The sequence below is a fragment of the Fundulus heteroclitus genome, chromosome 2 (genome assembly GCF_011125445.2).
Source record: "Fundulus heteroclitus isolate FHET01 chromosome 2, MU-UCD_Fhet_4.1, whole genome shotgun sequence".
In the NCBI taxonomy this organism is placed as follows: domain Eukaryota; kingdom Metazoa; phylum Chordata; class Actinopteri; order Cyprinodontiformes; family Fundulidae; genus Fundulus; species Fundulus heteroclitus.
Window position 1 is genome coordinate 18,619,018 of NC_046362.1, and position 13,620 is coordinate 18,632,637.

Sequence of the window (13,620 nt, forward strand, 5' to 3'; positions counted from 1 at the left end):
GACAGTTGGTATGAAGGTTTTTTATTGAAACCCTCATCTTGGTTCCCCCTTTACTCCTTGTTGTTGTGGGTCAAATCTTTCTTTGTAAAAAACTTTTCTCCTGAACGCAGTTTCAAATCTGAGCTCAGAAGTGTCCATTTGGGAGCATGCGCTTCGTATTTGGCCAGAACCCAAACTGGCTCCCCTGCCGTACGTTGACATCTGTGTTGCCACAACTCTCTGTATTTTTGTTTGAAGGTTGACAGCTTGGGTCAGACGGTTGTAACTTGGACATAATCCTAAAGAGAATCCTAAACACACATTAAAATTGGTTTTATTAAGATTACTAAATGGCCCAAAGGTCAGACCTGTTGAACATGAAGGCTTTAAAAAAGCCTCGTCTGTGCAGGAATACCAACCAATTCAACCAACCCTGCCAATAAAAGTGGTCAAATATCCATTCAGAGCAAAAACTATACATCGAGGCTTCAGTATTTATTGGGTTAAATGTACCCTTATACTGATTAAAATTAATCCACAATGTCATGTTTAGGAATTGTTCTTTTTAAACTATATCAAAATGATGTTTGAATGTTTCACCTTGCAAAAAGACAAAAAAATAATAATACATGATGATTGGATGTAGACTTCCTACTGGATCTGTAATTGTCTTGATTTTTCTGAAAGATAGTTAATAAACTATATACACACAAATACACAAACGAAACAAAGAAGTTTAAACTCGAGGGCTGACATGTTGTTTTAAGGCATTAAGTATTTATTGTAAGGACTTTGAAGCCAAAACATTTTGTGGCTTGATTGATACTTTTGTACTTTGCCGATGTTCTGCTTCTTTAAAAGGTTTCTAGGAGCTGTTTTTGTATTCCCGATGATCAATTTGTGTCTTTTGCGGGCAAACAAAAATGTTAACAAGAATTAGCAGAAACATCCGAAGTATTCCAGGGCCTTCTCTGCAGCCCAACAAGATGCCTCTCATGCGCCCGCAGCCATGTGATTTTTGTCTGTAAAAAGCTGTTGTTGTTGTGTTTTTTTTGTTTTGGGAGGGGCGGGAGGGGGGGGGGTTGACAAAATGCCACTGCTGGCCCCCTTATTACCCCGCCAATTAAGTTAAGAATCCACTTCAAAGTTGCACCAGAGACGTCAGGAGACTGCAGCAATGAAGGGTTTATTTGTGAGAGGCTGTCTGAGACTCGGTAAATATAGAAACATTCTGTGACCGATGCTATTAGGGTTAATTACCCCAGAATCTGGAGTTTGCCACAGTTTGGATCCCTTTCTAACATGTTGGCCCCCTCCTGGAATAATGAGGGGATTCTGTTGTGCTGTTTTCCTACTTTTTTCCATCATGTACAGTGTCTGTCATTTTGTATTGCTGTCTGAATCCCAGCCAATATTAACTTTTGCATGGTTGTCTTGACTTGTGCGCATTTTAATCTTTGTAACCTATTTAGTATGACTCGTGGACGCTCGGACCTGCTCCGCTGTGACGTTGTGAATGTAACACAAAAGATCCAGACTGGGGGAAATAATTTCAAGCCTCTCCCTTTTAAAGAGTCAACGCTTCAAAAAGATGCAGTTTTATTCCAGTAGCGTTGTAAAGACATGGAAACTGAGGAAACAGACCAGGTTTACATGCGACATCTGTGTCAAACTTGTTTTCCAGAAACCTTTAAAACGGTTTAAACTGCTTTTTTTTTCTTCTTCTTTACGTCCTCACAGCCACAACTGATTTGTTTTAACAAGAGCAACTCTGTGTAGCAGACGACTCAAACTAATTAAAGTCTATAATTAGCAACTCTGCATGAGGAGGATTTTTCCACAATTTTATACACCCACAAACAGGATTAAAAAAAAAAAAGACTGAGTGACAATAGCCACGGTGCAAGCCTGAGAGAAATTTAGCTGATCAGCAGATTTCTAGACGTAAAGCAAAAGAAATATGCTTCAAAAATGAACAATACCAACATGAGAAGTGGTCATACACATTGTACACATAATACGCAGTTTGCAAAGAAAGAAAAAGTACACTAAAAAAGACATTCAACACAGTTCTGCATACATTATTTGGTCCTATACAGATTACAATAGATTAAGTCCTCTGGATATGTCAACAATTCTCTAGAAGGGTTCTGTTTTAGGGACCCAATTGTTCATTGTTGTGGTGTTAACTTCTATTTCCAGTTTAAATTAATAACAAAGCATTTCCCTCCGTTTAATGCGCTCAGCGTCCTTTGCTTATGGGCCAGCTCTGGTGCTCTTTCTACTTGACAGAAGGTGCAGGGTTTTTTTTCTGAACTAAGATGAAGGTCAGTGGCTTCACGTAGACAGCGTGGTGCGCTATCAAGTAACAGCTTGGATAAAAACAGAAGGTCACCTCCAAATGCTCACATCAGCTGTGGAAACCTAACCTGAGCTGGCCCTGTTCAGTACTGAGCAAAGAGAAAAGGGGACTCGTAGGTTTTTGCACATTTGGGTTAAACCTATACAAGGAGTTTGAAGCTGGGGATGTTTGTTGTAGAGTGGTGTATTTCGGCTTCTAGAGACATTTTGGAAAACAGGAAATTAAAAAAGCAAGGGCAGCTAACTGGTCCGTGATTCTACAAGCTTGAGCTGTAAAAACAGCACATTAAATCAGGACGACAACTACCCCATCTCACTTTAATTTAAACAGCTTTTGAAACAGGGAGAAATATCAGTTTTGACCAGCTTTTTGCAGCAATCTCCTCAATTACTAGCATCACTGGTAGAGGTGTAAAACATCCTTAAAATAAAGTCAGATTTTGTTACAGTAGCCTGATCCCAAACTTCCTAAGACAGAAGCCTTTTTTCTTGCAGGAATTTGCCAAACTATGAAAATCAATACGCATTTGTCTTAGTTAAAAGGTATGTTATGTTGTCTTTCTCATTTTGAAGAAAATATGACACGTGCATTGTCATATTTACAGCCCAGATAAGCACAACTTTCCGGATTCCACTCTCATCAACTTTAAATCCCTCACGGGGCATTACAAAAACGCTTTTTGTTTGATGGCCTAATAACTGTGGCACCTGTGATTTTGTTAAACAATTTGTATTTAAAGATACAAACCAGACTTTTCTATATAATCCATTGAAATGCAGATACAGTTTGATACCTACGGAACAACCTGCAAAAGGCAGTTTTCATAGTTTGCTGTAAACCTTAATTCAATAAGGCTAAAATTTTCCCTCCCAAAAAAAACCCCAAAAAAAACAAGATTCCATTTGGTCACATCACATAAAGCATCAGGCGTCGGATTCTTTTCAGTACACCCATGTTGTGGGTGTACTGAAACGGGTGGAGTCGAATGCTCCACCCTTGATGTTTTTGTTTTTTTTTCCTTTTTTATTCGCAAGTTTTTATTTCAACATGTTTACTTAAATTTCTAAGGCTGCAGTAAACATGTGAGAACACTGCTTGGATTTCAGGAAGATTTGACAACGTCAAAGCAAAAGGCTTGTTGAAAAAGACGAGGGGCGGACGGAATGGACATATTTCATTATCAAAGGTCTTAAGCGGTCATTTTACACTGAAGTTTTTAAAATAACTTTAAAATCTTACAACGTCCGCCCGAAAACGATTGTTGGTCCACTATGTAAAAGGAAGTATTTACTGAAACTGGACTGAAACCCACCTTTTTTTCTCTGTTTTCTTTTTTTTTTTAACAATCTTACACACAAAAAAATATACTTCAGGACCTCAACTAAGAGACCTTCATCTTCTTTTGACTCTGTAACACCGGCAACATGTTGCCATGGTGCTTAATTGCTGAAACCCGCTGCTGACGCGGCTCCGTCGTAAATTATATTTATAGAATATTTGGAACTATACCATTCACATTCATAGCGAACACGTTTCAACAGACATCCTGAGAGTACTCTTAGGTCCAGCTTGACAACACCGACTGACATCAGCTTGATAGCAGCAAAATGAAGCTGGATCCGAAACCAACACAAACGCTGCAGACACAAACGTCAGAGAGCCTTTGACAGTACATTTAACAGCACAAGGAAGTGGTCGGAGGGCATAAATGAACGATGAGACTGGAGCTCACAGGATTCTTGTGAGGTTTATAGACAAATAAACTATTTTGCACAATATCTTGTGCTGCTGATCGTCTTAAAACCTTCACTGGCAATCAATGAACTTTCCCTCCAGTTAGGCCCTGCTGATAAACGTCGGTTCCTTCTGCCTCTAACTTAGTCCAGCATACTGCAGTCCAGGTGTAGAAAGTACATCAAAAAAATTAAAGGCAACATAAAGAATGGTGCTTTTTAAAAAAAAAAAAAAAAAAAAAGACAACTCCGGACCATTTAAAGTTTGACGGACAAGCATCTTATTTTAGAAACACTGAGCAAGTTATCTAGAAAGTACAACAGACATCCTTGCCTAACGGCAGACGGCGACATCTGTTAATTTCAACGCAGGAGGTAAAACACAGGCAGCAGAAGTCGCTGGCGTGACGACACTTGGATGGCGACCTCACTAGGGTTGAGTTGAGGCGGAAAAGACGGAGTTACAAAAAACAGAAGCGGCAGCCCCCCGATGGGATTCACCTGCAATGAGAGGAGAAAAAACGCCGTTAGTCTAAGAGGTTCGCATTGTACGTAACACACGAACACGACGAAGAGGAAGCGGGCTCCCATCTGATTTGGAAGTCAGGAATGTCAGGTAAACAGGACGTCACATCTTCCTTTTAGGAAGTGCGTTTGTGTTCGCCAGTCGAAGAACAATTGAGAGCGCGGAAGGGTGAAACCTAAAGTCAACATTACAGCCATGCTTAATCTTTTAAAGAAGCATGTTTCTTTGATTGCAAAAAAAAAACAACAAAAGAAAATCATTAACTTTAATGGTTCTCATGGGCTTTAGTACTTTTCCAAACCCCCTTTGTGTACTTGAAATGATACAGAGTGAAAACAGGAGGACGTAGAGCTGGTTTTTTGCGTGTCAGGAATCTTATCTGCCAGGTTTCACAGTCAAAGCAGAAGTACGAGCTACTTTACATGTAAGCAAACCCCACTTTATGGCTACACAAGGAGCCAAAAACACCAAAAAGTAAACCAGCTTTAGCTTAAACTGGGTTTGTCTAAGTTTACTTTGTAGGAGGAGCACAAGGCTATTTTTTTTTGGGACATTCTCACCTTTCTGTCAGGCAAAAAAGATCATTGCCTTTACAACTTGTCAGTTTTTCAGTCCTTTTATACTTTCACACTTCCTTCACTCATTTATTCACCAGCTCTTCTTTTTTTCCCCCTAATCTGACAAATAACTGACTTGACTTTGCATGTGTTGAGAACATGGCTGCTACGCCCTTGCTGAATGTTGGACAGTGCCGTTAAAGGCTAAAGGAGACTTGTGTTTAGTGTTTAACTGACGAGACGGCCAACGCGCTGCCTGTGTCTCGTCATCTGAAAGGAACGGACCTGTATTTGACATCGAAGAGGGTCGAGTCGTCCTCGTCATCGTTCTCCTCGTTCAGAGGGGCCATTTCCACCCGCTCCGCCGGTGTAGTGATTATGTCATATTTTCGCGTTTTCCTGATTTTTCTGCCAGACCTATATGGGAAAGAGATCATAAGAGTGCCTGTTAATACAATACACCAGATAACCAGCAAAGAGAAATACTCAGTCATTTACCAACCATATTCTCAGTTTTTTTGGAACAATTCCAGCTTATTGCTTATGTTCCTGTTTTATTGAAAAGCACAGCTAATACAGTTTTGGAAAATTGTGGTAGCAACTATTGAACAACAAATATATTAACTTACAGTATTCTAGAAATGTTAGCATATCGAGGTATGCCAAGGTATTAAATAGGCACAGTTTTAAAAGAGTTTTTATTTTTCTTAATCCTGTCCCAACAATTCCAAGTTCTTTGAATGAGAAATCAGAAAAAGTGTAGGAGTGGCATGCCTTTTCTTTGGTTTCACGGCACACACTGCGTTGCACCTCCCCCACCTGTTGCTGGGCACTGTTGGCCAGCTCACTGAAAGAAGGCTACTGCAGCTTTTCGTCGTTTACAAAGACAAAATTGGCTGTTTGGAAAAACTTGCACGAGTGAAGGACACTCACAATCCAAAGGGTGGAAATAGAAGCAGAGTCATTCATTAACTCCTAAGGTTTGTGTTTTTAAACAATGATTTATAAGAGCAAATGTTCTTACAAGCACATAAATAACATCTAAGATTTAATCTTAATAAATAAATATAACTTGAAATAAATATATATATATATATATATATATATATATATATATATATATATATATGAAATCACAAATATTCTTGCACTTCTATTAAACATGTAAGGTTTTAGAAGTCTTTACAAGTTTCAGTATTTAATTCTGTTTTTTCCTCAGTTCCCCAACCTCTATAATTCCTCAGTTTATGGTTTATTTGCTTTATTTAGCTTGATCACTTTTATTGTGTTTTCATGTCCTTCTGTTTTTAACCTGTATACAGCACTTTGTGTTACACTCATCTTTATGAAACGTCCAAATAAAGGGTGATTGATTGACTGCTTGAAGCCAGCAACTGTGGCACATCTGTTAGGCAGCCTACTCTGCAGGTTCTAACCAGATTAGTACCAGTCTGTGTTACTCAATAATAAACATAACCATAAATGGCTACAATATTATCAGGAGTAAGCAACTAAAAACTAAAACAAAATTTAGCCATTATTTATGATTTTTTTGTCTTATTTTTATGTGGAAGTATATATATATATATATATATATATATATATATATATATATATATATATAGATAGATAGATAGATAGATAGATAGATAGATAGATAGATAGATAGATAGATAGATAGATAGATAGATAGATAGATAGATAAACATTATAGTGTATATTATTATAACTTTGAACAATGTATCTTCTTTTCTTTTAATATTTTTAGAGCAGTTTATGCTTTTTTTTGTTTTAATACCACAAATAAATAACAAATTCAACTGTAAAATCATTCCTTCTTCTTCTTCTAGATTTTTTCCCCCCCCGGAGCACCTGTCAATCAGCCACAATATCAGCGTTTGAGCCTGGGTAGAGTCTGGGAGCAGCCTACCTGATCACTTTGACGACCAGGCATGTGATGAGGAGAGCGGTCGTCACGCAGATGAAAATAACGACGTTCTTCAGAGTTGGCAGGTAAGTCATCAGAGGTGAGATCCGGGATCCCACGGCACTGTGCGTGTCGTTTTCACTCGTCGGTCCTTCGTGGCCGAGGACGACGAGGGACGTGGATGTTGAATTTAACTGCGTCGCGGATGAAGGGGTCAGCGGCTCGCCACCGATCCGCCAGAGAGCCGCCGCAATTAAACTTAAAGCCAGACTGTGCGTCACCGACATGCTGCCGAAATAATAAACACTTAGTACAGATGTGAATAGTTTCCCCGCAAGCACCATCTGCCACAGCATTCACTCATCAGATGTGTCCATTTACATCCAAGACGCGCAAGGTAAGACGCGGATGTCCATTTGTGCGCACCTCCGGGCTTCTCTTTGAGGCGTGACTGGCAGGAGCTGCCAGAAGGTGTCTTCCTGTAGGTGACTTATTGCAAATCCCTTCTCGAACTGCGTGTAGAGATGAGGGGATAATCCGCCTCCGGAAGAGCTCTGCGGGTTGGCCCTCTGCTCCCGGTGCTGAGGAGGAGTGTTATGAGGGCTGGTGCTGCCTTCAGGTCGGTCACGTACATCCTAACTCCAGCTGAGCTGCTGTCACACGGAGCAGAGTTTTGGCAGATTTAAAGGGGACATATTACGTTTTTTTTTTTTTGTTTTGTTTTTTTCAATGCCTTACTTTTCCCCGTTTAATTCGTTCAGTGGTGGTCTATATAAAGTGGAACTGACAGAGACAGCACAAAAATAAATTGCTCTCTCTCTCTCTCTCTCTCACACACACACACACACACACACCTCAGAACGGGAGCAAAGGAGGGGCTGTGGGGAAACAATAATGAGGAATCAGTGCAAACATTCCCATTCCATTTTATTTCGACCAAAAAAAAAAAAAACAATTACAGACAAATTGGTCAAAAAGTTTCATATTTAAGGAAACCCAGTAGATTGCATCGAGTCTTGACAAGTATCATTCCCTCCTCCTAAAAGAGCGTAGACCCACAGTGAACATTTGTGTGCATTGTTGATGGCTTTGCAGCAATCCCTCATACTGAGCATGCATTAAGCGATGGTGGAGAGGAAAACTCCCCTTAAACAGGGAGGAAAACCTCCAGCAGAACCAGTCTCAGTGTGAACGGCCATCTGCCTCAACCGACTGGGGGTTAGAGAAGAAAGAGCAGAGACACAGAAGCACACATTTACCCAGGAATCTTTTCTATGTTATATATATGGTAATAGCGGATGATCTGTCTTCCCTGGATGATGTCACAGCTAACAGAACACCAGAACAGGTGTACCTACTATGAAGGGAAAAATTACAGAGAACAAAGAGTTAAAAGTTAAAACAACAACAAACAATGCAAATTGGAGAACAGTAGGAGAACTCAACAGGAAGAAAAATACACCCTGATGTCCTCCACCACACTAACATATAACAGCATAACTCTCCTCTTTCTCTTTCACCTTTTTGTCCCTTTTAGCATTTTGTCTGTTTTTCTCCTTTTTTTTCCTCTTCTACCTTCCCGTTTCTGTGTCCATTGAACATGAAATAGTTCCAGACTAAAATCTAATAAAGCTTTTTGCATATATAAATCAAGCAGATCACTACGGTGAAAGTAGTAAGGCTCCACTTGTGAAAGTAAAATCTGTTGGGCTCTTTTTGGCATTAAGAAAACAATTTTTAATGCTCTATTGCCAGACAAGACACACAAAAAAAATATTTACTCAGTTACATTTACTTGTGTAACCGTCCGTCCGTCCGTCCGTTGTCTTCCGCTTATCTGGGGTCGGGTCGCGGGGGCAGCAGCTTCAGTAGGGAGGCCCAGACGTCCCTCTCCCCAGCCACTTGGGCCAGCTCCTCAGGAGGAATCCCAAGGCGTTCCTAGGCCAGCCGGGAGACATAGTGCCTCCAGCGTGTCCTGGGTCTTCCCCTGGGCCTCCTCCCGGTGGGACGTGCCCGGAACACCTCTCCAGGGAGGCGTCCAGGAGGCATCCTGACCAGATGCCCGAGCCACCTCAACTGGCTCCTCTCGACGTGGAGGAGCAGCGGCTCTACTCTGAGTCCTCCCCGGATGACTGAGCTCCTCACCCTATCTCTAAGGGAGAGCCCAGACACACTACGGAGAAAACTCATTTCAGCCGCTTGTATCCGGGATCTCGTTCTTTCGGTCACGACCCAAAGCTCGTGACCATAGATGAGGGTAGGAACGTAGATCGACCGGTAAATCGAGAGCTTCGCCTTTTGGCTCAGCTCTCTCTTCACCACAACGGATCGGTACAGCGCCCGCTTCACAGCAGACGCTGCACCAATCCGCCTGTCGATCTCCCGCTCCATCTTCCCCTCATTCGTGAACAAGACCCCAAGATACTTGAACTCCTCCACTAGGGGCAGGACATTCTCCCCAACGCGGAGAAGGCACTCTACCCTTTTCCGGTTCAAGACCATGGTCTCGGATTTGGAGGCACTGATTTTCATCCCGGCCGCTTCGCACTCGGCTGCGAACCGCTCCAGTGAGAGCTGTAGATCACGCCCTGATGAAGCCAATAGGACCACGTCATCCGCGAATAGCAGAGACGCAATCCTAAGGCCACCAAAGCGGATCCCCTCAACACCTTGGCTGCGCCTAGAAATTCTGTCCATAAAAGTTATGAACAGAATCGGTGACAAAGGGCAGCCTTGGCGGAGTCCAACTCTCACCGGAAACGAGTCCGACTTACTGCCGGCAATGCGGACCAGACTCTGACACCGGTCGTACAGAGACCTGACAGCCCTTATTAAAGGGTCCGGTACTCCATACTCCCGGAGTACCCCCCACAGGATCCCCCGGGGGACACGGTCGAATGCCTTCTCCAGATCCACAAAACACATGTAGACTGGTTGGGCAAACTCCCATGCCCCCTCCAGAATCCTGCTGAGGGTATAGAGCTGGTCCAGTGTTCCACGGCCAGGACGAAAACCACACTGCTCTTCCTGAATCCGAGATTCGACTATCCGACGGACCCTCCTTTCCAGAACCCCTGAATAGACCTTACCAGGGAGGCTTAAGAGTGTGATTCCTCTGTAGTTGGAACACACCCTCCGGTCCCCCTTTTTAAATAGGGGGACCACCACCCCAGTCTGCCAATCCAGGGGAACTGCCCCCGATGTCCACGCAATGTTGCAGAGCCGCGTTAACCAACACAGCCCCACAACATCCAGAGCCCTAAGGTACTCAGGGCGAATCTCATCCACCCCCGGAGCCTTGCCACCGAGGAGCTTTTTAACAACCTCGGCAACCTCAGCACCAGAGATGGGAGAACCCGACCCAGAGTCCCCAGGCTCTGCTTCCTCAATGGAAGACGTGTTGGTGGGATTAAGGAGGTCTTCGAAGTATTCCGCCCACCGACGCACGACGTCCCGAGTCGAGGTCAGCAGCACACCACCCCCACTGTAAACAGTGTTGGTGCTGCACTGCTTCCCCCTCCCGAGACGCCGGATGGTGGACCAGAATCGCTTCGAAGCCGTACGGAAGTCTTTCTCCATGGCCTCTCCGAACTCTTCCCACGCCCGAGTTTTTGCCTCGGCGACCAGCCGAGCCGCCTGCCGCTTCGACTGCCGGTACACATCAGCTGCTTCCGGAGTCCCACAGGCCAAAAAAGCCCGGTAGGACTCCTTCTTCAGCTTGACGGCTTCCCTCACCGCTGGTGTCCACCAGCGGGTTCGAGGGTTGCCGCCACGACATGCACCGACAACCTTGCGGCCACAGCTCCGACTAGCCGCCTCAGCAATAGAGGCGTGGAACATGGTCCATTCAGACTCAATGTCCCCCGCCTCCCTCGGGACGTGTTTAAAGTTCTCCCGGAGGTGGGAGTTAAAGCTCCGCCTCACAGGGGACTCCGCCAGACGTTCCCAGCAAACCCTCACAGTGCGTTTGGGCCTGCCCGGTCGGACCGGCTTCCTCCCCCGCCATCGGAGCCAACTCACCACCAGGTAGTGGTCGGTGGAGAGCTCCGCCCCTCTCTTCACCCGAGTGTCCAAGACATGCGGCCGCAGGTCAGATGAAACGACAACAAAGTCGATCATTGAACTGCGACCTAGGGTGTCCTGGTGCCAAGAGCACATATGGACACCCTTATGCTTGAACATGGTGTTTGTGATGGACAATCCATGACGAGCACAGAAGTCCAACAACAAAACACCACTCGAGTTCAGATCAGGTGGGCCATTCCTCCCAACCACGCCCCTCCAGGTCCCACTGTCATTGCCCACGTGAGCGTTGAAGTCCCCCAGTAAAACGAGGGAGTCCCCAGGAGGGGCACTCTCCAGTACCCCTTCCAAGGACTCCAAAAAGGGTGGGTAATCTGAACTGCTGCTTGGCGCATAAGCGCAAACAACAGTCAGAACCCGTCCCCCCACACGAATGCGGAGGGAGGCCACCCTCTCGTTCACCGGGGAAAACCCCAACGTGCAGGCACCGAGATGGGGGGCAACAAGTATGCCAACCCCAGCTCGGCGCCTCTCACCATGGGCAACTCCAGAGTGGAAGAATGTCCAGCCCCTCTCAAGGAGACTGGTTCCGGAGCCAGAGCGGTGCGTCGAGGTGAGTCCGACTATCTCTAGTCGGAACCTCTCAACCTCGCGCACAAGCTCAGGCTCCTTCCCCACCAGAGAGGTGACATTCCACGTCCCAAGAGCCAGCTTCTGCAGCCGAGGATCGGAACGCCAAGGTCCCCGCCCTCCACTGCTACCCGTTACACATTGCACCCGACCCCTTTGGCCCCTCCGACAGGTGGTGAGCCCATCGGAAGTACTTGTGTAACCTTTTGAACAAAATGTACTTTTAGGAGTAGTTTTACTGCACTTACTTTTTACTTTTACTTGAGTCATGATGACTGATTGTGAATTGTTGCTATATAAATAAAATTAAATTAAATATAATTACTCAAGTATCGTTTCTCATTTCTGGCTACTCTACCTACTGCAAGTAATTTATATATAAAGAACATGTTTTAACCAGAAACGCACCAGAGACAAAAAAAAAACAAAAAAAAAAACTGGAGTTTATGTTAAAGTAAGATTACTTATTTTTACACAAGCTTTGTTATTTTAATGTTATTTTCTATCATCTGAGCTCTTTGAGCCACTTGGAGGTCAAAGATATGTACAGTAAACAGTGGATATTGTCACTGGAAGTACTTTGCACTGTTCTAACATACTACATTAAGAATTGCTTTCAAGTTGAATGTTAAAATAAATTATGGAAAAAAGTTTCTTCTGCCTGAATTTATTTTGCAATTATGTTATTCTTTGTATATTTTTTATATTTTTGTCTGTCTGATTACATAATTTTCAAATATTAAATCATCAGCTGCCATGATCAGTACCTTGTGTAGCCTTCTTACTGAACACTGTTTTACTCTTACTTGAGTAATTTCTTGGCTGACTACTTTTTACGTTTAATGGAGAGAAAATATGTTGAAGTAGTGCTACTCTTACTTGAGTACAATTTTGGCTACTCTACCCACCTATGAAAATAAGTATTGGTCTTCAACCAGCCATAGTTTCTGGTTGCTGAAATAAACCAGCATCTGTACCATGTTGTTGGCCTACTTCGGGCAAACAGAAATAGGCTACGTGAATTACCATTTATAACTTCAAGTAACTTTGATCAAATGAAGTAAGGTACATTACTTTAAAATGAATTAATTAAACGTTGGCTTATTCATTTCGATGTATCACATCATCTAAATGTAAACATAACATTTTATACATACAAAATCTAGTAGCAATCTAAGAACAACAAAAGATAGATTTTTTTAATTTATTGATGAGTGAACTGAAGTCAGAGTGGATTGTGATCTACAGAACAACAGCTTAAAGAAGACATTTAACGTCTCGTACCGTCTAACCCAAGGTTGACAGGCTTTTTACAAATTTCCGATAGCACCTGAAGCCACCATGTGGCTGTAGCCAGCAGACAACAGCGCTGTTTTCCCAGAGGAGACATTTAGGTAATGACGGCGGCAACCTTTGAATAAATGAGAGGAATTCCTAGATGACCTGAGTCTGTTTTTTAAGTGTCAGAGGAGACATGGTTTGTGTAATTTCTATTTGCGTCTCACTTTTGAAAAACCTTCCTGTTTACTTGAACCCATAACGTCTCTGCTTGCTAGATGTGTTGCATTTAGGCAAATAGCTATTCTATTGCCACGTTTGTGTGGTTTGCTTCTTGGGATTATTTTTATGAACAGAACCACATCGGAGATCTGAGTTATTTAAATATATATATATATATATATATATATATATATATATATATATATATATATATATATATATATATATATATATATATATATCTGCCAATGAGTTGTTTATTTTCTATCCAGGGCCACCAGGTGGCAGCACCCAAACATGATGGGAACAGCATATTCCTGCAAACAAGGACTTTGAGCATTCAGCAGCACAGTTGACCTTCTAAATCCATAACTATATTGGAA

At 43.0% G+C, this 13,620-nt stretch overlaps 1 protein-coding gene across 2 annotated transcripts; it reads right to left on the bottom strand.

The window, feature by feature from the left end:
• Positions 1-2,282: 2,282 nt before the first annotated feature.
• Positions 2,283-7,725, bottom strand: fam174b (family with sequence similarity 174 member B). 2 transcript variants are annotated; one of them, XM_012855010.3, is made up of 3 exons: positions 7,088-7,716; positions 5,443-5,574; positions 2,283-4,575 (listed from the first exon to the last, which is right to left on the bottom strand). In XM_012855010.3, exons 1-3 carry the CDS (start codon positions 7,438-7,440, stop codon positions 4,572-4,574), a joined length of 489 nt encoding a protein of 162 aa, XP_012710464.2. In that variant the 5' UTR covers positions 7,441-7,716; the 3' UTR covers positions 2,283-4,571. The 2 variants fall into 2 exon arrangements, with proteins under 2 accessions (XP_012710464.2, XP_021167681.2); XM_021312006.2 differs by lacking the exon at positions 2,283-4,575 and having other exon boundaries at positions 5,409-5,574; positions 7,088-7,725.
• Positions 7,726-13,620: the final 5,895 nt, after the last annotated feature.